Raw genomic sequence first — 23182 nt, forward strand, 5'->3', positions numbered from 1 at the left:
CCTCAGAATAGAGGAACGTCCATTTCAAATAGAGATGAGAAGGAATTTCTTTAGCCAGAGGGTGGTGAATCTGTGAAATTGATTGCCACAGATGGCTGTGGAGGCCAAGTCATTGGGTATATATAAAGCAGAGTTTGTTAGGTTCTTGATTAGTCAGGATGTCAAAGATTTCAGTGAGAAGGCAGGAGAATGGAGCATAGAGGGATAATAAGGCCATAAGATCATAAGACATAGGGGCAGAATTAGGCCATTTGGCCCATTGGGTCTGCTCCACCATTCAATCATGGCTGATCCTTTTACCGCCCCTCAGCTCCACTCCCTGGCCTTCTCCCCATAACCTTTGATGCCATGTCCCACCAAGAACATATCGATCTCTGCCTTAAATACACCTAAAGATCTGGCCTCCACAGCAGCCTGTGGTAACAAATCCCACAAATTCACCATCCTCTGGCTAAAGAAATTTCTCCGCATCTCTGTTACTAAATGGATGCTCCTCTATCCTGAGGTTGTACGCTCTTGCCCTTGACTCACCCACCATGTGAAACATCCTTTTCACATCCACCATGACTAGGCCTTTCAACGTTTGAAAGGTCTCAATGAGATAGCCCCCATCCGTCTAAATTCCAGCGAGTACAGACCCAGAACCATCAAATGTTCCTCAAATGATAACCCTTTCATTCCTGGAATCATCCTCTTCTGAACCCTCTCCAATGCCGGCACATCTTTCCTTACATGAGGAGCCAAAAACTGTTCACAATACTGAAGGTGAGGCCCCACCAGGGCCTTATACAGCCTCAGCATCACATCGCTGCTCTTGTATTCTAGACCTCTTGAAATGAATGCTAACATGGCATTTGCCTTCCTCACCACCAACTCTACCTGCAAGTTAAGCTTTAGGGTGTTCTGCACAAGGACTCCCAAGTCCCTTTGCATCTCAGATTTTTGGATTTTTGCCTAATTTAGAAACAGTCTGCACATTTATTTCTTCTATCAAAGTGCATGACCATGCATTTTCCAACATTGTATTTCATTTGCCACTTTCTTGTCCATTCTCCTATTCTGTCTAAGTCTGTCTGCAGCCTACCTATTTTATCAACACTACCTGCCCCTCCACCAATCCTTCGTAACATCCAAAAACTTGGCAACAAAGCCATCTACTCCATCATCTAAATACAGCATAAAAAGAAGTGGTCCCAACACTGACCCCTGTGGAACATCACTACTTACTGGCAGCCAAGCAGAAAAGGATTCTTTTATTCCCTCTCACCAATGCCTCTAACTATGCCAGTAAATTTCCTGTAATACCATGGGCTCTTAACTTGGTAAGCAGCCTCATGTGTGGCACCTTGTCAAGGGCCTTCTAAAAGTCCAAATATACAACATCCATTGCATCCCCTTTATCTATCCTACTTGTAATCTCCTCAAAAGATTCCAACAAGTTTCAGGCAAGATTTTCTATTAAGGGAACCATGCTGACTTTGTCCTATCTTGTCCTCTGTTACCAAGTACTCCATCACCTTATCCTTAACAATTGACTCCTGCATCTTCCCACTGAGGTCAGGCTAACTGGTCTATAATTTCTTTTCTGCTGCCTTCCTCTTTTCTTGAAGAGTAGAGTGACATTTGTGTTGGTGTATGGCCAAGTGGATAAGGTGTTGGTCTAGTGATCTGAAGGTCGCTAGTTCGAGCCTCAGCTGAGGCAGTGTGTTGTATCCTTGAGCAAGGCACTTAACCACGCATTGCTCTGCGACGACACTGGTGCCAAGCTGTATGGGTCTTAATGCCCTTCCCTTGGACAACATCGGTGGCGTGGAGAGGGGAGACTTGCAGCATGGGCAACTGCCGGTCTTCCATACAACCTTGCCCAGGCCTGTGCCCTGGAAATCTTCCAGGGCACAAATCCATGGTCTCACGAGACTAACGGATGCCTATATAATAAGAGTGACATTTGCAATTTTCAGTCTTCAGGCACTATGCCAGAGCCCAGTGATTTTTGAAGGATCATTATAATACCTCCACAATCTCTGCCACTGCCTCTTTCAGAACCCACGAGTGCAGTTCGTCTGACTCGTGTACCCTGAGGTCCTTCAGCTTTCTGAACACCTTCTTCCTAGAAATAGTAACTACATTCACTTCTCTTCCCTCACACCCTTCAACATCCGGCACACTGCAGGTGTCTTCCACAGTGAAGACTGCTGCAAAATGCTTATTTTGTTCATTTGCCATCTCCTTGTCCCGTTATTATTTCTCCAGCCTATTTTCTAGCGGTCCTATATCCACTCTCAACTCTTTTATTTTTTACATATTTGAAAAAGCTTTTACTGTCTACTTCAATTTTGTTTGTTAGTTTGCTTTAATATTTCATGTTTTCCCTCCTAATGACTCTTGTAGTTGTTCTCTGTAGGTGTTTAAAAGCTTCCCAATCATTGTCTTCCCACTAATTTTTGCTTTGTTATATGCTCTCTCTTTTGCTTTTACTTTTGCTTTGATTTCCCTTGTCAGCTATGGTTATATTATTTTGCCATTTGAGTATTTCTTTGTTTTTGGAATACATCTATCCTGCACCTTCATTTTTTCCCAGAAACTCACGCCATTGCAGCTCTGCTGTCATCCCTGCCAGCATCTCCTCCCAATTTACTTTGGCCAACTCCTCTCTCATACCACTGTAATTTCCCTTACTCCACTGAAATACTGCTACATCAGACTTTACTCTCCCAGTTGAGTTCAAGTTGAGCTCAATCATGTTATGATCACTGCCTCCTAAGGATTCTTTTACCTTAAGCTCCCTAATCATCTCCGGTTCATCACATAATACCCAATACAGTATAGCTGATCCCTAGTAGGCTGCTCTAAAAACCATCTCATAGGCATTCAACAAGCTCACTCCCGAGATCCACTTCCAACCTGATTTTTCCCGATCAACGTGCATGTTGAAATCTCCCATGACTATCAAAACATTGCCCTTTGGATATGCCTTTTCTATTTCCTGTTGTAATCTGTGGTCCACATCCCAGCTACTGTTGGGAGGCCTGTATATAACTGGCATCAAGGTCCTTTTACCCTTCCAGTTTCTTATCTCAACCCACAAGGTTTCAACATCTTCTGATCCTATATCGTATCTTTCTACTGATTTGATGCCATTCTTTAGCAGCAGAACCACGCCACCCCACCTGCCTACCTTCCTACCTGTCTGATACAACGTGTAACCTTGGATATTCAGCTTCCAACTACAAAAATCCTTCAGCCACAACATCATACCTGACAGTCTGTAGTAGTGCAACAAGATCATCCACCTTATTTTTTATACTCCGTGCATTGAGATATAACACGTTGAGTACTGTATTTGCTGCCCTATTTGATTCTGCATCCCTAATGCGTCGATACTCACCCTGCTGGCTGTAATTTTGTCCTGTCATCTGCCTGTTCTTCCTGACAGTCTGACTGCACATTATCAGCCATGATGGAATGGTGGAGCAGACTTGATGGGATGAATGGCCTAATTCTGCCCATGGGTTATGGTCTTACACGTGGGCACAGGAGCACGTGGTGTCAGATACACACCGTTCAGAAGAAAATACGTTAATTAAATTTTATAAATCTTTTGAAGAAACACAGTTAAAACAAAACTACAACTATTTTTTTTGCCAAGTGATCAAAGGCAGTGATTAGGTTAGAGGGCAGAGCTGTGACAACTGATGGGGGAGTTAGACCGAAGGCATCTTGAAGTTCAAAGCTCACAACAACAAGACTTTCCAGTCGCTGGAACATGTCTCACTTCTCCCTCATCCCTCATTTCTCACTCAACCTTCTCATTCCTCCTCAACGTCTCCCCCTCATCACCTCCTTCCAAAACTTCCCCTTGTTCCCCTCCCCATTCCTTCCTCCAACTCTCTTCCTTGTTCCTCACCCCTCTCTCGTTCCACTCTCTCTCCACACCACTTTCCCCAATTCTCCCTCACAGACTCCCCTGAATCCTACCCTCCCCCTCTCCTTTCACTCTTCTCCATCACTCCCTCACTTCTCTCACCCCAACTCTCCACCCTCCCCTCCATTCCCCCCAGCCATTTAAACCCCATTACTGTCCTCTCTCCTTCCCACCCTCCTCTCCCTGGCAGAGTTTCCTCACCTCGCGTTGATCTCCACAGGAGTCAGACGTAGTCCCACTGGGATTGAGTACACACTGGGTGACAGCTGCTGTGAAACATAAAGATTTACAAGTGACAGGAGTACCTCCCTTTGAATTAGATCACGTATGCCGTGCCAGTGTGGCGGTTAGTGTAAGGCTTTACAGTGCTAGCGGTAAGATGTAGGTTCAATTCCTGCCGCTGTCTGTAAGGAGATTCCTCCCACATTCTAGGGACATACAGGTTCGGGTTAGTAAATTGTGGACATGCTCTGTTGGCACTGGAAACATGGTGACACTTGCAGGCTGCCCCCAGCACATCCTCAGGCTGTGTTGGTCCTTGACGCAGACGACGGAGTTCACAGTCTGCTTCAATGTATACATGACAAACAAAACCAATGTTTTAATCCTTTAAAGATCATCTTTAATCTTTAATCAGAAAAGAAAGATAAATTCCTCACTGTGCTAAGGCTTCTAGCATCTTTTAGCAGCTCCTATGATGACAGAACATCTCAAAGTGCTTCACGGCAAATTAATCCTGTTCGTTAAACTCAAAAGTAAAAGTAAAATTTATTATCAGAGTACATACATGTCACCACATACAACCCTGAGATTTTTTTTCACAGGCATACTTGACAAATCTATAGAACAGTAACTCTAAGCAGGATCAATGAATGAAAGACTGTGCAAATGTAGATATAAATCTCTGGAAGTGTCATGGGAAAAAGAGACAGACTACAAGATCTCAACAGGATGATCCCAGCATCAATCTGTCTCTGTGTCAGGTGACTGGGCTGAACTCCATTCTGACCCACAGCCTCTTTGTTTCCATCTGCCTGAATCTCATTTACCTCCCGAACCCTTTTTCCCCTCAAAGTTTGTATGTTCTCCCTGAGACCACATGGGTTTCCTCTGGTTTCCTCCCACAGTCCAAAGACATATCGGTTAATAGACAATAGACAATAGGCGCAGCAGTAGGCCATTCAGCCCTTCGAGCCAGCACCACCATTCACTGTGATCATGGCTGATCATCCATAATCAGTACCCTTTTCCTGCCTTCTCCCCATATCCCTTCACTCCGCTATCTTTAAGAGCTCTATCTAACTCTTTTTTGAAAGAATCCAGAGAATTGGCCTCCACTGCCTTCTGAGGCAGAGCATTCCACAGATCCACAACTCTCTGTGTGACACACATCAAAGTTGCTGGTGAACGCAGCAGGCCAGGCAGCATCTCTAGGAAGAGGTACAGTCGACGTTTCAGGCCGAGACCCTTCGTCAGGACTAACTGAAGGAAGAGTGAGTAAGAGATTTGAAAGTGGGAGGGGGAGGGGGAGATCCAAAATGATAGGAGAAGACAGGAGGGGGAGGGATGGAGCCAAGAGCTGGACAGGTGATTGGCAAAAGGGATATGAGAGGATCATGGGACAGGAGGTCTGGGGAGAAAGACAAGGGGGCGGGGGAACCAGAAGATGGGCAAGGCGTATAGTCAGAGGGACAGAGGGAGAAAAAGGAGAGTGAGAGAAAGAATGTGTGTATATAAATAAATAACGGATGGGGTACGAGGGGGAGGTGGGGCATTAGCGGAAGTTTGAGAAGTTGATGTTCATGCCATCAGGTTGGAGGCTACCCAGACGGAATATAAGGTGTTGTTCCTCCAACCTGAGTGTGGCTTCATCTTTACAGTACAGGAGGCCATGGATAGACATATCAGAATGGGAATGGGACGTGGAATTAAATGTTCCATGATCCTCTCATATCCCTTTTGCCTATCACCTGTCCAGCTCTTGGCTCCATCCCTCCCTCTCCTGTCTTCTCCTATCATTTTGGATCTCCCCCTCCCCCTCCCACTTTCAAATCTCTTACTAGCTCTTCCTTCAGTTAGTCCTGACGAAGGGTCTCGGCCTGAAACGTCGACTGCACCTCTTCCTAGAGATGCTGCCTGGCCTGCTGAGTTCACCAGCAACTTTGATGTGTGTTGCATGAATTTCCAGCATCTGCAGAATTCCTCGTGTTTGCGTTTTTAAATTCACTACTGCGAACTCTCTGTGTGAAAAAGTTTTTCCTCAAGTCCATTCTAAATTCTCTACCCCTTATTCTTAAACTGTGCCTCTGGTTCTGGACTCCCCAAACATCGGGAACATGTTTCCTGCCTCTAGCGTGTCCAATCCCTTAATAATCTTATATGTTTCAATCAGATCCCCTCTCATCCTTCTAAATTCCAGTGTATACAACCCCAGTCGCTCCAATCTTTCAACATATGACAGTCCCGCCATCCTGGGAATTAACCTCTTGAACCTACGCTGCACTCCCTCAATAGCTAGAATGTCCTTCCTCAAATTTGGAGACCAAAACTGTACACAATATTCCAGGTGTGGTCTCACCAGGGCCCTGTACAGCTGCAGAAGGACCTCTTTGCTCCTATACTCAATTCTCCTTGTTATGAAGGCCAGCATGCCATTAGCTTTCTTCACTGCCTGCTGTACTTGCATGCTTGCTTTCAGTGACTGATGAACAAGGACACCTAGATCTCGTTGTGCTTCCCCTTTTCCTAACTTGACACCATTCAGATAGTAATCTGCCTTCCTGTTCTTGCCACCAAAGTGGTTAGTAGGTTAAATGGTCATTGTGTTTAGGCTAGGATTAAATCAGAGGCTGCTGGGGGTGCGGCTTGAAGGGCCAGAAGGGCCTTTTCTGTGCTGTATCTCAATTAAAAAAATAGGTCATCAAATTGGTGCCACCCACTTACAGTAGTCCTATCGTTTTGTTCCAAAATCACCTCTCTGCCTGGGTTCCACCACTTTCTGCTCTACTCAGCTCAGGTCATGTGCTGAGGTGAGGTAAGGTACAATGAAAACTGGCATTACACATTGGTGTAGAGAATGCACAGAACATAAATTAAAATTCAGAAAATGAATTCACCAAATTGCCATCAGGGAGATCCTACAAGTCCATCACCACCAGGACTACACGTCTTCTCTGAAGCTTCTATCCTGTAGCTCTCCAGGATCACTCACTCTGGTGTAATACCCTAACACAACATTCGTTAAATGGTCTTTCCTGTTCTCTGTGTTCTGTTCATAATTATTGAGTCTGTTCATAAGTTCACACTTATTTCTGTTTGATTTTTGACGTTTGAGCATGTGACCGTTCTGTTAAATGTTGATTGCTCTTGGCTGTTCGCACTGTTGTCTTGTAAATTGTTGGTTGCTATTGTGTTGTCTGTCATGGTATTGGCCTGTGTTTTATGCTTGGCACTGAACCACAATCGATTCTAGTATGTTTCACATAGTGGCAATAACGTGAGTCTGATTCTGAGAGAATGCAGGTCAGTTCAATTGTAGGAAATTAGCTGTTCCTGATCCTGCTGGTGTGGGACTTCAGGCTTCTGCCTGAATGCCTTTGTGTGGAAAATCAGACAAAAGGTAGTGGATTCATGGGGAAAGCCCTCCAACCACTGAGCACATCTACGAGAAACATTGTAGAAAAGCAGCATCTGTCATCAAACATCCTCACCACACAGGCCATACTCCTTTCTCATTGCTGCCATCAGGTCAAAGGTACAGGAGCCTCAGGACTCACACCACCAAATTCAAGAACAGTTACTACCCCTCACCCATCAGGCTCTTGAACAAAAGGGGAGAACTACACGCATTCTATTTTTGGTGTTCCCACAACTGATGGTCTCACTGTGAGGGCTCTTTATCTTGTAATTTCATGCTCTTTCATTTCATGTTATTTCATACTTGATATTTATTACTATTTATTTATATTTGCACTTGCACAGTTTGTTGTTCATTGATCCTGTTTACAGTTACTGTTCTATAGATTTGCTAAGTATGCCTACAGGAAAAAGAATCCCAGGGTTGTATGTGGTGACATATATGTACCCTGATAATAAATTTTACTTTGAACATTTTTTTCTGTACTTCATGCTTGCCTGAAAACTACAAACAATGGTCAATATTTTATTTCACAGTGGCCAATTAACCAAGCAACCTGTATGTCTTTGGGTTGTGGGAGGAAATCAAAGCAACTGGGGAAAACCCACACGTTCACGGGCAGAACCCACACAATCACAGCTTATTACTGTCACATTTACCGAGATACGGTGAAAAGGTGGTCTTGCATGCCGTTCATACAGATCAGAACTTTACACCGTACATTGAGTTAGAACAAGGTAACACAATAACAATGCAGAATAAAATGTAACAGTTACCTAAAGAGTCAATTGTAAATCTCCAAATTTGAGGAAGGACATTCTTGCTATTGAGGGAGTGCAGCGTAGGTTCACAAGGTTAATTCCCAGGATGGTGGGACTGTCATATGTCAAAAGATTGGAGCGACTGGGCTTGTATACTCTGGAACTTAGAAGGCTGAGAGGGGATCTTATTGAAACATATAAGATTATTAAGGGATTGGACACGCTGAAGGCAGGAAGCATGTTCCCGCTGATGGGTGAGTCCAGAACCAGAGGCCACAGTTGAAGAATTAGGGGTAGGCCATTTAGAACGGAGTTGAGGAAAAACTTTTTTCACCCAGAGAGTGGTGGATGTATGGAATGCTCTGCCCCAGAAGGCTGTGGAGGCCAAGTCTCTGGATGCTTTCAAGAAAGAGATGGATAGAGCTCTTAAAGATAGCGGAATCAAATATGGGGAGAAGGCAGGAACTGGATACTGATTGTGGATGATCAGCCATGATCACAGTGAATGGCGGTGCTGGCTCGAAGGGCCGAATGGCCTACTCCTGCACCTATTGTCTATTGTCTATAAAGTGCAAGATCATATTGAGTTACTGTAGATTGTGAGGTCAAGCATCTATCTATTGTATAAGAGAACTGTTCAACAGTCTGATATCAGTGGGATAGAGAGTATACACAACCATCACAGAGAAACAAGGGTCCTGCCCTCTAAACCGTGCAGACTCACACAAAATAAATTTAAAGATCACTGGAAAGTTTAAAACTTTAAATGGATTACCTCTGGCTTCATTTCTTCGGAGTGTCTGAGCCTGGTGGGAGTGGCTACCTTTGAGCAGACACTTAGTTCCTCTTCACTGCTCCCCAAGAGGATTTGTTCTGAAGAACCTTCAATAGAACATTGGTAGCTAATTCACCCGACGCAGGTTAGGGGGCCGCATCGTTGACCACCTTCGCTCTGTACACTGCAAATGGCAGGATATCTTGGTAGCCACCCATTTTGCTTTGACTTCCCATTCCTATTCTAACATGTCAGTCCATGGCCTCCTCTACTGACACAAAGTCATACTACACTTTTAACACCTTCTGAGTGAAGAAGTCCTTCTCAGGTTCCGCTTAAATATTACACCTTTCACCAATGACCTCCAGTTCTAGTCTCACTCAAACTTGGAGGAAAAAGCCTACTTGCATTTACCCTATCTATATCCCGCAATCAAATTTCCCCTCATTTTCCTATGCTCCAAGGAATGGAGTCCTAACCCATTCAACCTTTCCCTATAATGCAGGCCCTCAAGACCCAGCAACATCCTTGTAAATGTTTTCTGCACTTTTTCAATCTTACTGACATCTTTTTTTCCTATAGGTAGGTGAGCAGAACTACACACAATACTCTGAATTAGGCCTCAGGAATCTCTTATACAACTTCAATATAACATTCCAACTCCTGTACTCAATGGCCTAATTTGTCCCATATACGTACCCACCATTTCTTCACAGAAGGGGTGGTAGATATCTGGGACGAACTGCCAGAGTTGGTGGTGGTGCTGAAAGATATTTGGACGGGTAGATGGATAGGAAAGGTTCTAAAAGGATTGGCCAAACACGGGCAAGGGGAACTAGATCAGTGAGACATCCTGGTCAGCACAGGCAAGTTGGGCTGAAAGGCCTGTTTTCTATACTGTACATCTCCATTTGCCTTCCTCATCACCAACTCAAACTAACCTTTAGGGAATCCTGCATAAGGACTCTCAAGTGTTCTTGCACTTCTGATTTTTGAATTTTTCCTCACTTAGAAAATAGTCCACAACTTTATTTCTTCTATCAAAGAGTATGACCATACACTTCCCCAGACTATATTCCACCTGCCACTTCTTTGCCCCTTCTCCTTATCCAAGTCCTCCTATGGCCTCTCTGGTTCCTCAGCACTACCTACCCCTCCACCTATCTTCATATCGTGCACAGACTTGGCCACAAAGCCATCAATTCAGTCATCCATTGACATATAACGTGAAAAGCTGTCCAACACAGACCTCTGTGGAACACGACTTGTCACCAGCAGCCAATCAGAATAGGTTCTAATCTTTGCCTCCTGCCAGTCAACAATTTTCTACCTACGCCAGTCCCGTTCCTGTAATTCCATGGGCTCTTACCTTGTTTAGTTATGACTCTGCTTATTGTCCAGGGTTACTGCTGTGGCCACCCATCTTGTTTTTTTATAATATTAAAATAATTTTCTGCACTGATATGGTTTGCACAATGTGCTGAATGCTCTCTTTACAACCCTATCTGTGAGTGGGAAATGATGGACCGCACTGGTCTAGGCCGAGAGGAGATGACCGAGTGGCCGTCCCTACCTTGAGCCATCAGCATCCTCTGCTTCATCATCTTGCACTGGGCCAGGAGGCGATTCAGTTCTTCAATCCGCAGGTCCTGGACCAGACAAGGAAACAACTTTGAGATGGCTGGCCAGCCCGAAATGAATGACCCGCCTCTCTGGAGGAGCGCTTCACAGCTTCAGGATTTTCCAAAGAACTTTGCCACGGTGTGCAGGGGAGAGGCATTACCGTTGCTAAATTGGGGGGGGGGGAAATGTTGATCCCCCGCCCCCAGCACTTTCTTAGGTTGTGTTGGTTGACCAGAAGGGAAGTCCCAATGGTCAAAGGCTGGAGGCTGCAGGCCCAGAGGCCTGTCCTGGGTTGGAGGACACCGAGTGGGAGGGTGGGTGGAAGCATGAAAAAGGCTGGTTTTGTTGTTCCTTGTGTTCTGCTCAGCATTGCACTGGAATGTGTAACGACACTTGCGGGCTGCACCCACAATATCCCTTCTCTTCTCCTCAGCTCCCTCAGCTTCCCCTTCCCTTTCTTCCATTGTCCTCTCCTCCCCATTTTTGTTCCGACTTGTCTCATTTGTTTCCTAATGCAAACAACACATTTCACTGTACGTTTCAATGCACACGTGATAAATAATTCCGAATCTGAATCTGAGAAAGCCAGGGGCTGACAGCAGGGAGAAGTTGGCAGAAGCTGCTGTGACCTTCCACTGAATGGTTTCAGTGGGGAGGGGGGGCACTGACGTCTCAGAGAGCAGACGGGGTCTCAATGGACATCAGTCACAGCGCTGGGCTCCCTCACTGCTGCACTGGAGCGCCGGCCTTAATAGCTGGTCCCAGACCCTAAACCACAAGTTGCTGCCGCTGCTTAACACACAGGAACAGAATTAGGCTATTTGGCCCATCCGATCTGCTCCGCCATTCCATCGTGGCCCCATTGTCCAGCTTTCTCCCTGTAACCTTTGACACCCTATTAAACTTACTGAAGCGGCCATGGTAGTGCAGGGGGTGGCCATGGCAGTGCAGGGGGTGGCCATGGTAGTGCAGGGGGTGGCCATGGCAGTGCAGGGGGTGGCCATGGTAGTGCAGGGGGTGGCCATGGTAGTGCAGAGGGTGGCCATGGCTGCGCAGGGGGTGGCCATGGCAATGCAGGGGGTGGCCATGGCAGTGCAGGGGGTGGCCGTGGTACTGCAGCAGTCAGCAGTGTGTTACAGTGCCAGCGGTGACTGATTGGGGTTCAATTCCCCTTTTGCCTGTAAGGAGTTTGCACGTTTTCCCCATGACCACATAGATCTCCTCTGGGCGTTCTGGTTTCCTCCCATAAAGATAATGATTTTATTTTTACTTCTCGAGATACAGGATGGAAAAGACCCATTCAGCCTTTTGAGCCTCACCGCCCAGCAATCCCCTGATTTAACCCCAGCCTAATTACAGGACAGTTTACAATGACCAATTAACCTATTTACCGGTACATCTTTGGACTCTGGCAGAGAACTGGAGCACCCGGAGGAAACCCAGGTGGTCACGGGGAGGACATACAAACTCCTAACAAACAGCAGCAGGAATTGAGCGCGGGTCGCCAGTACTGTAGAGTGTTGTGCTAACCACTATGCTACCGTGCTACCCCACAGATGAAAGATTTGCTTTATTTGTCACAGGAACATCGAACCATGCAGTGAAATGTGGTGTTTTGTGTCAAATTAAATTAGTGAGGATGTGCTGGGGGCAGCCCCCAAGTATGACCCTGCATCTGGTGCCAATTACATCTCACTAACCCTAACCTGTGCATCTTCGGAATTTGCGAGGAAACTGGAGCATCTTAGGGTTAGGGTTAGTAAGTTGTGGACATGCCATTTTGGTGCCAGAAGCATGGTGACACTTGCAGGCTGCCCCCAGCACATCCTCGGACTGTGTTGGTCATTGATGCAAGAAACACGTTTCACCACATGCTTCTAGATTCCTGTGAAAAATAAAGCTGATCTTTATTTTTAAAAAAAATCAAGAACCTCTCAACCTTTGCTTTAAATATACCCAGGCAAGAGAGGCTCCCGCCAAGTAGCTGACACAAGATAAACACCAGGGTGGAGACTACATCCTCGCACGGTGTGGATGGAGGGTGGGTGTGCGTTAGGTTGGGGGGGGGCGTGTGAGATGTGGTCGCAAGGAACGAGGGAAATCCAGTATGGGGAAATGTTTGCAGACATTATTTCTCACCTTTTCTTCGTTGGCAGCCAGTAGGGAATCCAGCCCGACTTTCAACTTCTGAACCTCTTGATCTGTAACAGAGTCCGTGTGGTTAATCAACCTGATGCTTTGGATCTTTCACTTCCCCTGCCCCTCAGTCTTTCAAAACCCATGCATAGTTTACCATGTTATCTTTAATAAACTTTAATCATAATAAAGATTACAAGAATAAACCTTTTCATTCTTACATTCATAGACAATGTGCTTAGAACATCGTACATTGAACATTACAGTGCAGTGCAGGACACCAACCACTCTCTGTAAAAGTCTTGCGTCACATATCTCCTTTTATCCCCCTTCCTCACCACCACCTTAAAAGCATGGCCTCTTGGAGCTACATTTCTACCTGGGAAAAAAGATTCTGACTGTCTACTCTATCATTGCTTCTCATAACTTTATACACGCCTTCAGATTTCCCCTCAACTGCAGATACTTCAGAGAAAACAACCCAACTTTGTCCAGCCTTATAGCTCATACCCTCTAACCCCGGCAGCTTCCTGGTGAATCTCTGCTGCACGCTCTCTAGAGCCTCCGCATTGGCACATGGAGTGTAGTGGTTACCAGAGCCTCCGCATTGGCACATGGAGTGTAGTGGTTACCAGAGCCTCCGCATTGGCACATGGAGTGTAGTGGTTACCAGAGCCTCCGCATTGGCACATGGAGTGTAGTGGTTACCAGAGCCTCCGCATTGGCACATGGAGTGTAGTGGTTACCAGAGCCTCCGCATTGGCACATGGAGTGTAGTGGTTACCAGAGCCTCCGCATTGGCACATGGAGTGTTGTGGCTAGCACAACGCTTTACAGTACAGGCAACCAGGGTTCAGCTCCCGCTGCTGCCAGGAAGGAGTTCGTACGTTCTTCCTGTGACCACGTGGGTTTCCTCCGGGTGCTCCAGTTTCCTCCCACAGTCCGAAGACGTACTGGTTGGCAGGTTAACTGATCATTGTAAATTGTTCTGTGATTAGGCTTGGATTAAATTGGGGATTGCTGGGTGGCGTGCCATGAAGGGCTGGTCTGTGCTGCATCTCAATAAATAAATAAATAAACCCTTCCTGTAATGGGGTGACCAGAACTGCACAAAGCACTCCTACAAAAGATGGTGTAAATAAAAAATAAATAACACTGAGAACACAAGTTGCAGAGTCCTTGAAAGTGAGACTGTAGGCTGTGGAATCAGTTCAGTGTTGAGGTGAGTGAAGTTCTCCATGCTGGTCCAGGAGCCCTGATGGTTGAGCAGTAATAACCATTCCTGAACCTGGTGGTGTGGGACCTGAGGCTCCTGTACCTCCTTCCTGAAGATAGTCCTGCCTGGATGGTGGGGGTCCTTGATGACGGATGCTGCTTTCTCATGGCAGCGCTCCATATAGATGTGCTCAATGGTGGGCAGGCTTTTCCTGTGATGGACTGGGTTGTACAACATTTACGGTAAATATTCAGACAGGTATACGATAAGAAAATGTTTAGAGGGCCATGGGTCAAACCGAGGCAACTGTGACTTCACAGTCCTTTGGGTAACAAACCCGAGTATCAGGATCCTTAAAGAAAAACAAATTATTCCTCATCCTAGAAGTGGTTGCAGCAGCTGCAATCAAAGTAAATTTATTATTAAAGTACGTTGGTATATGTCACCATATACAATACTGAGATTCATTTTCTTTTGGGCACTAACAGGAAAGTAAAGAAATATAAAATATACAGAAAAATACATAAACAGAGACTGACAAACAAACAATGTGCAAAAGATGACAACCTGTGGAAACAGTAATAAAAAATAAATAAATAAAAGGAGGGATGAGGCTGGTTGGGATACAAACACAGAGCACAATGTACACAGGACTAGGGTATCAAAGCAAGGATGTAATGCTGAGGCTTTATACAGCACTGGTCAGACCACACTTGGAGTATTATGAGCAGCTTTGAGTCCCTTATATATGAAAGGAAGTACTAGCGTTGGAGAGACCCCGGAGGAGATTCACGAGAACAATCCTGGGAATGAAAGTATTTGATCTCTCAGGGTCTGTACCTGCTGCAGCTCAGAAGAATGAGGGAGGATCTCATTGAAACCTGACAAATATTGAAAGGCCTGGATAGAGTGGACGTGGAGAGGAGGTTTCCTAAAGTGGGCGAGTCTAAGACTAGCCTCAGAATACAAGAACGTCCCTATAGAAGAGAGATGTGGAGGAACTGTTTTAGTCAGAGGGTGGTGAATCTGCGGAATTCATTGCCACAGACAGCTGTGGAGGCCAAGTCATTGAGTACATCTGAAGCAGAGTTTGATTAGTCAGAGTGTCAAAGGTTATGGCAGAAGAGAATGAGGTTGAGAGGGGAAGTAAATCAGCCATGATGGAGCAGACTTGATGGGCCGAATGGGCCAGCGCTGCTTTCTTGGTTGAGAGGCCTGTTTCTATCCGCAAGCACCGGGGAAGTGAGGAGCTTTCTCCAGATGTTTACTCAGACGTACTGTAACTCAACACTTTGAAAGGATTATCTGTTGAAAATAGTTGCTGATAAAGTCTCACAATTTAACTATGCACAATTGATTCACATTGCAAAATTGGTCAAATTGTCCTACGTAGTGCCCTCACCACCCTCAGATTGAAGGGTTCCTTTAAATATTTTTACCTTTCACCCTTAACCCATGACCTCTATTTCTAGTCCCATCTAACCTCTGTGGAAAAAGCCTAAATGCATTTACCCTAAACATGCCCCTCATAAATCTGTATACTTCCCCTCATTCTCATATGCTCCAGGGAATAAAGTTGTATTCACTAAGAACTGATGCTCTACACTGGGAGTGAAATCAATAAATCTGACAATTCAAACTGACAGTCCACATGGTGTACAGCAGTGGGCAGAACAACAGGAAGAGCTGCTATCCCGCCATGCTGAAAATCCAGGATCAATACCCATTTCAGTTGCTGTCTGTGTGGAGTTTTCACGTCCCCTGCTCTCTGTGACTTCCTACATATTTAGGATGAGGAAGTGGAATGCTGAATTAGTAAGATGGCAGATGACATGAAAGTTGATGGTGTTGTGGATGGTGTAGAGGGTTATTGTAGGTTACAACAGGACACTGATAGGATGCAGGACTGGGCCGAGAAGTGACAGATGGAGATCAATCCGGGAAATTGTCAAGTGATTCACTTTGGAAGGTCCAACTTGAGGCAGAGTACAGGGTTAATAGTAGGGTTCTTAGCAGAGTGGAGGAACAGAGGGATCTTGAGGTCCAAATCCACAGATCCTTCAAAGTTTTCGCACAATTTGATAGGGTTGTTAAGGCGTATGGCGTGTTGGCTTTCATTAGTCAGGGGACCCATTCTGGTGGTCATCCAAGTTGTCAGGAGATGGGTGAGACCAGGTGAGGGGTAAGATGAGTAGGTAACTAAGAAGCTGGGAGGTGATAGGTGGAAGATGGAAAGAGCTGAAGGAGGAATCTAATAGGGGGGAGAGTGGGCCATGGGAGAAAAGGAAGGGGGAGAAGAACCAGAGGGAGAGGATAGATCATGACAATGGGGGGGGGGAGGGGAGAGATGTGAAAGAGTGAGACAGACACCATAATGAGGGAAAACAAAGGAGTGGTCATGGAAAGATAGAAAAAATGATGCTCATGTCATCAGATTGGAGACCACTCAGGTGGAATAAGTTATCATCTGACAGCTTCTTTCATCATCTCCCCCTCCCCCATCCATACACCTTCCCCCTCACCTGGCTTCACCTATTGCCTGCCAGCTTGTACTTGCCCCCTTCTCCCACCACCTTATCCTGGCCGCTGCTCCCTTTTCTTTCCAATGCTGATGAAGGGTGTCAGGCCAAAACGTTGACTGTTCAATCCCCTGCATAGATGCTGCCTGACCTGCTGAGTTCCTCCAGCATTTTGTGTGTGTTGCTCTGGCTTTCCAGCGTCTGCAGAATCTGTGTACATTCCACAGGGAGAAACTATTGTGTGATTAAGGCTATTCTTGTTCCAGCCATGATGTTGACATCTCAATGTCCGGTTTACTTGGTGACACAGTGTAATAACAACAATGTTATCAATGGCTTTGTGCTGTCAATGATTTGAAAGAAAATATGATGCATAGACCACAAACCTTCACAACTCACCACTCCCTTCATTCTCAAATATCCCATATCCAACACTTCCATCTTCCCAAACCCCCAGCCTCATTTCCTGTTCAACTCAAGACTCTTGGAAAAGTACATGGATAGAAAATGTTTACAGCAGGGGCTCCAAACCTTCACTATGCCATGGACCAACACCATTAAAGCAAGGCGTCCGTGGAACCCCTGGTTTCGAGGGATATGGGCCAAATGCTGGCAAGTGGGACTAGCTGGGTGGGCACTGTGGTCGGCATGGACCAGTTGGGCTGAAGAGCTTGTTGCTGTGCTGTGTTACTCTGTGAATCAAAGCTCTGTACTCCAGACGTCTCCCAATATCGTCCTGCAAGTACATCTCCTCTCTGTCTGAACACAGCTCCATCTACACACCATTCCTGTGTAGCAGTTGCAGACCCAAGACCACCTTCCTCCTCCCAAGTATCTTGACCCCCTTTGCTTCCCGACCCCATGCTTCATACTGCAACCCATGCTCCCCTTCCCAACTTCTCACCCCAGGCACAAACAACCCCAGCAAAGAGGTTGTTTAGGGCGGCTTGGCAGCGTAACGCTATTTCAGCGCCAGTGAGCCGCTTCAATTCCTGCCACCGTCTGTGAGGCGTTTGTACATTCTTCCTGCGACCGCATGGATTTCCCCCCACATCCCAAAAGGCGTGCAGGTTAGTAAGCTAACTGGTCACATGGGTGGAACTGGTAGACGCAGACTCATTGGGCTGGAAGGATCTGTTACTGTGCTGTATCTCTAAATAAAAATAAAAATTAAATAAAATGAAGAGAAGGTGCGAGCTTACGTTTGTCTTTTAGTTTCTTCCTGTACACATCCTCTTTGATTCCCAAGGTGAACGGTGGAAGTAGAAGGAGATCACAGGGGCAAAAAGCAGAGATCAAACATTGAAAGCACAAACGGGGTAAAATCACAAGAGATACACAAGAGAACTGGCATTGCCACTGGCAGAAATGAACATTCCTTCAGGGGTCCCTCAGAATCACCACACCCCAACCCCCTCCCCCCACCACCACCCCAGACACAGTCCCCACACATTCAGTACTCCAGAGGGAGTTGTGTATTCAAAATCCCTCCAAGGCACCACAACAGAAACTGCTTCATTTAGCTTTTGAGTTCCATTGTTAGTAGCACCGGTCATTTTTTGATTTATTACACCAGTTCCAGCAAGGAAGGCTATTAAAGCTTGCAGCGGGATCTGGATCAGCTGGAAAATTGGCAGATGCAGATAAGTGTGAGGCGTCGCATTTTGGGAGGACAAACCAGGGTAGTTCTTACACAGTGAACAGTAGGGCTCACTGAGGATTGTGGTAGAATAAATGGATCTGGAGATGCCTTGAAAGTGGCGTCACAGGTAGAGAGGGTCATAAAGAAAGCTTTTGGCACATTGGCCTTCATAAATCAATGTATTGACTATAGAAGATGAGATGTTATGTTGAAGTTGTATAAGATGCTAGTGAGGCCTAATCTAGAGTGTGGTGTGCTGTGATGTAATGTGGAAGCTCTATAAAAACCTGGTTAGACTACACTATTGTGCTCAGCTCTGGTCACCTCATTATCGGAAGCTTTGGAGAGGGTGCAGAGGAGATTTACCAGGATGTTGCCTGGATTACAGAACATTTCTTATGAGGGTAGGTTGAGTGAGCTAGGGATATTTGCTTTGGATGAGAAGTTCCTTGATAGGTGTACAAGATGATAAGAGGCATAGACCAAGTGGACAGCCAGAGACCTTTTCCCCCCAAGGGTGAAAATACCTAATACGAGGTGGTATCATGTTAAGGTGTTTGCAGGAAAGTATAGGGGGATATCAGAGGTCGTTTTTTTTTGCTTTACACAGAGGGTGGTGAGTACTTGGAACACCCTGCCAGGGTGGTGGTAGAGGCAGATACGTAGGGGCATTTAAGAAACTCATAGATAGGTACATGAATGAAAGAAAAATGGAGGACTTTGTCGGAGGGATGGGCTAGATTGATCTTGGTTAAGGTTGGCATAACATTGTGGGCCAAAGGGCCTGAACTGTGCTGTAGTGTTCTATGTTCAATGCAACCTGTGTCAGACCTGCTGGTTACAGGTCAGGAGGAATTGCAGGTCAAGTGTGTTAGTGGAGGTGTCTGAGGGTTAGGTAAACTCTGTCCTTCCCATTCAACTGATCCATCTAGCATCAGGGACATCGGTTTGGTTGCGATACCCAGAATCTAAAGAGAGGTTCACCAAATTACAAATGGATCTTTCATCTTGAGGACTAAACAGGCTCACACTCTTTGGGGTTAGGGACATCACAGAAACCAGCCTTTTGTCCACAGACTCTGTCTAAACTTCTCGCTGTCTCAGTAAAGCATCCAGCGATAATCAAAGACCCCACCCATCCTGGACACTTGCCCTTCTCTCCCAATGGGCAGAGGATACAAAAGTCTGAAAGCTCATGCCACCAAGCTCAAGGACAACTTGCATCCAACAGTTGTAAGACTGTTAAATAGTTCCCTAGCACAAGTCGGACTTTATACTTTACATTTTACCTTGTTACAATTTTACATCTACTTGCTTACTTCACTGCACTTTCTCTGTAGCTGTTACACCTCATTCTGCATTCTGTTACTATTTTCCCTTGTTCTACCTCAATGCACTGTGAAATGGTCTGATCTGTATGAACAGTGTACAAGACAAACTTTTCAGTGCTTCTCAGTACATGTGACAATCATAAACCAATTCCAACGAAATCCCTTCTGGAAGAATTTTCCACATGCTGACATTGCTTAGAATGTTTCAACAGAACAGCACAGGAACAGGCCCTTCAGCCCACAATGTCTGTGCTGACCACGATGCTAATTTTAACAGCACAACAGCCCAGAAGTTGTCCGTATCCATCCATGTGTTTAAATGAATGTTAACATTCCTGTTGTGTCTGCTTCCACCACCTCCCCTGACAGAGAGTTGCAGGCACCAACCACACTCTCTGTAAAACAAAATCTTTCCTTGCAAGTGTTTAAACTCTCCCCCTCTTTACCCTGAAGCAGGGACGAACGCTCAGTTTTTTCACTCAGATATACAGGAGGTAGATGGACAAAGTCGCAATGTGAAAGGGAGGCATCTCGGACCATGAGTGTAGGGGCCCTCCGAAGGACAGGTGTCTTTGGTTCTCAACTGTCTGCTCTACTGAGTGTCTTATCGGCTTGCGTTGGGGTCAGTGTGCACTTCTGAGGGTTTCTTCGCCTGGGGTGAAGGTTGGTTGGTGACCGACTTCCACCATTACTCTCTTGAATCAAAGGGGATAACTTCACTCAACTTCAGATGCCCCATCATCGAACTGTTCCCACAACTTATGGACTCACTTTCAAAGTCTCTTCATCTCATGTTCTTGATATTTATTGCCTATTTATTTACTACTGTATTATTATTTCTTTCTTTTTGTATTTGCAGTTTGTTGTCTCTTGCAGATAGATTCAATGCCCAGGTTGGTGCAGTCTTTCACTGACTTTATTATGGTTATTAATCTAGTATGAATTTATTGAATATGCTTGCAAGAAAATGAATTTTTGGGTTGTATATGGTGACAGAAACGTACTTTGATAATAAATTTACTTTGAATTTTGAATGGCTAAAAAACTCTACTCTCACTGGAGGTTACCTGGGCAGCTTAAGGCAAACCACAACACAAAATAATCTGCAGATGCTGGGGTCAAAGCAACACTCACAACACCCTGGAGGAACTCAGCAGGTCGGGCAGCATCCATCCGCCAAAACAGATAGGATCTCCCGGTAGCCACCCACTTCAACTCTGCTTCCCATTCCCATTCAGATATGTCCATGCATGGCCTCCTCTACTGCCATGATGAGGCTAAACTCAGGTTGGAGGAGCAACACCTCATATACCGTCTAGGTAGTCTCCAGTCCCTCGGTATGAACATAGAATTCTCCAACTTCCGGTAATTCCCTCCCCCTCCCTTCCCCTATCCCTATGTTACTCTTTCCCCTCCCCCAGCTGCCTATCACCTCCCTCATGGTTCTGCCTCCTTCTACTACCCATTGTGTTTTCCCCTATTCCTTCTTCACCTTTCCTGCTATCACCTCCCTGCCTCCCGTCCCCCACCCCTTTATCTTTCCCCTTACTGGTTTTTCACCTGGAACCTACCAGCCTTCTCCTTCCCACCCTCTCCCCACCTTCTTTATAGGGCCTCTGCCCCTTCCCCCTACAGTCCTGAGGAAGGGTTCCGGCCCAAAACGTCGACCGATCTTTTCCATGGATGCTGCCCGACCTGCTGAGTTCCTCCAGCATGTTGTCAGTGATGTCTTAAGGGAAACCAGATGGTCACCCCTAGCTTCTAATAGCTCAGAATTCAGATTTCAGATTCATTTACTTATCAAATGTACACCAAAACATAGAGTGAAACGCGTAATTTGTGCCAACAACCAATAAAACATAAGGATGTGCTGGAGGCAGCCCGCAAGTGTTGCCACATATTCCGGTGCCAACACAGTGTGGCATGCCCACAAAGTTCATTTGGAAACATTGAGTATTATAGCAAAATTGTATTTCATGGGCACTAGCATCCCTACCACTGAGGACATCTTGTTGAGGTGGTGCCTCAGCCAGGCATCATCCGTCACTGAAGACCCTCACTATCTGAAACATGCCCTCTTCACATCAAGGTGGTGGTACAGGAGCCTGAAGACACTGACTCAACGATTCAGGAACGGTTAGTTCCCCTCCTCTAACAGATTTCTGAACGGTCCTTAAACGCACAAACACTATTTCACCATTTTGCTCTCTTTTTGCACTATTTATTTTTATATATTTCTTACTGTAATGATAGTAATTTTTAAATTATTGCACTGTATTGCTGCCACAAAACAACTAATTTCATGACATCAATGATAATAAACCTGATTCTGATAACGATGATACTAGTACCACTATTCAATATTCTAACATGAAAATTTGCCCCTCACACCGCCTTTGAAATTATCCCTTTGACCTTAAATGCATACCCTCTGATAGTTGACATTTCAGATCTGGGAGAAAATACTGGCTGCCTTCTCTATCCATGCCCCTCATAATCTTGTAAACCTCTATCAGATCTCTCCTCAGCCTCTGATGAACTTTGCCCGACCTCTCCTTTTAGCTCATAACCTCTAATCAAGGCAGCATCCTGGTGAGCCACTTCTGCACCCTCTCCAACACCTCCACATCATTCCTGTACTGAGGTGACCAGAAGTGCACACAATCCTCCAAGCAGTGTACGCATTTCAGAGAATTTCCAAACTTGAACTCAGTGCCCAACTGTTAAAGGCAAGCATTCCGTACACCACCTCAAACACCCTGTCTAGCCGTGTGGCCACTAACCGGGAGCTGTGGATGATTCCTCGGCTCATGAATACGGTCTGTGGGACTGCTGTTAGCCGTGCATTCCCCGCTGCGACTCGTGCTACGATGTATGAGGTAGAGCAGATAATGGTCCTGAGAGATCATGCTGTACTGCAGGTGGTTGTCTATAGTTTCCGTGGAGCATTGAAATGGGCAGAATGCATGGTAGGCACTACACGAATGCAAGATTTTCTTTTACTGTACTATGAGATAACCTTGGATCAAGGAGCTCAGATTTTCCTCGGGTTTAAGATCTGATCTCAGCCTGCAAGACAGATCCAGGAAGTTCGCATCACCATTCCAGAACCCTTGTTTGGGCTCAGGATGAAGGACAAGAGTGCGGGAACAGAATTATTCTTCCCCACAACACCTTATCGCTTTTGGCAGTGAGTGGGTTTGGCGATTGTGGCCTGCCCCATTCAGTAGCATGGCATGAACAACGCGCAAGTCAATGGCATGGATATCAACCCTCACCGACTCAGGACCCAAATAGTAGCCCACACACAAGGGACTGCACCCTGCATGGAGCTAATGATAGCAGGAAGGAAGAACAAGCATTAGGATGCAGGCAGAAACTGTGGAAAATATGAATATTGTCAAGGCACTAAGAGTGCTCCCAGCGGGGCACAGGTGAGGACAGAAATAACTAGCAAACTTTTCTACAGCTCAAAGACAAATTACTCTGGGATGCTGGAAAGACTCGGCAGGTCAGGCAGCAGCTGAAGAGAGAGAAACCAGCTTCAGTGTCCAATTGCACTACCAGCATTTTCTCTTTCCCCACACAGGCTGCTTGACCTGTTGAATCTTCTGCAG

At 45.7% G+C, this 23182-nt stretch overlaps 1 protein-coding gene across 5 annotated transcripts in view; it reads right to left on the reverse strand.

Annotated features, from left to right (window-relative positions):
* The window catches only part of LOC134353563 (liprin-beta-2-like), a 263694-nt gene that overhangs the window by 74709 nt on the left and 165803 nt on the right, over positions 1–23182 (reverse strand). For all 5 annotated transcript variants that reach the window (XM_063061606.1, XM_063061604.1, XM_063061605.1 and 2 more), the window contains 5 exons: positions 17795–17827; positions 12861–12922; positions 10672–10747; positions 9099–9205; positions 4127–4194 (listed from right to left, as the gene is read on the reverse strand). In XM_063061606.1, coding sequence (XP_062917676.1) covers positions 4127–4194; positions 9099–9205; positions 10672–10747; positions 12861–12922; positions 17795–17827 — 346 coding nt within the window. The remainder of the gene's footprint in view (positions 1–4126; positions 4195–9098; positions 9206–10671; positions 10748–12860; positions 12923–17794; positions 17828–23182) is intronic.

This window comes from Mobula hypostoma, chromosome 11 (assembly GCF_963921235.1).
Source record: "Mobula hypostoma chromosome 11, sMobHyp1.1, whole genome shotgun sequence".
Taxonomy (NCBI): domain Eukaryota; kingdom Metazoa; phylum Chordata; class Chondrichthyes; order Myliobatiformes; family Myliobatidae; genus Mobula; species Mobula hypostoma.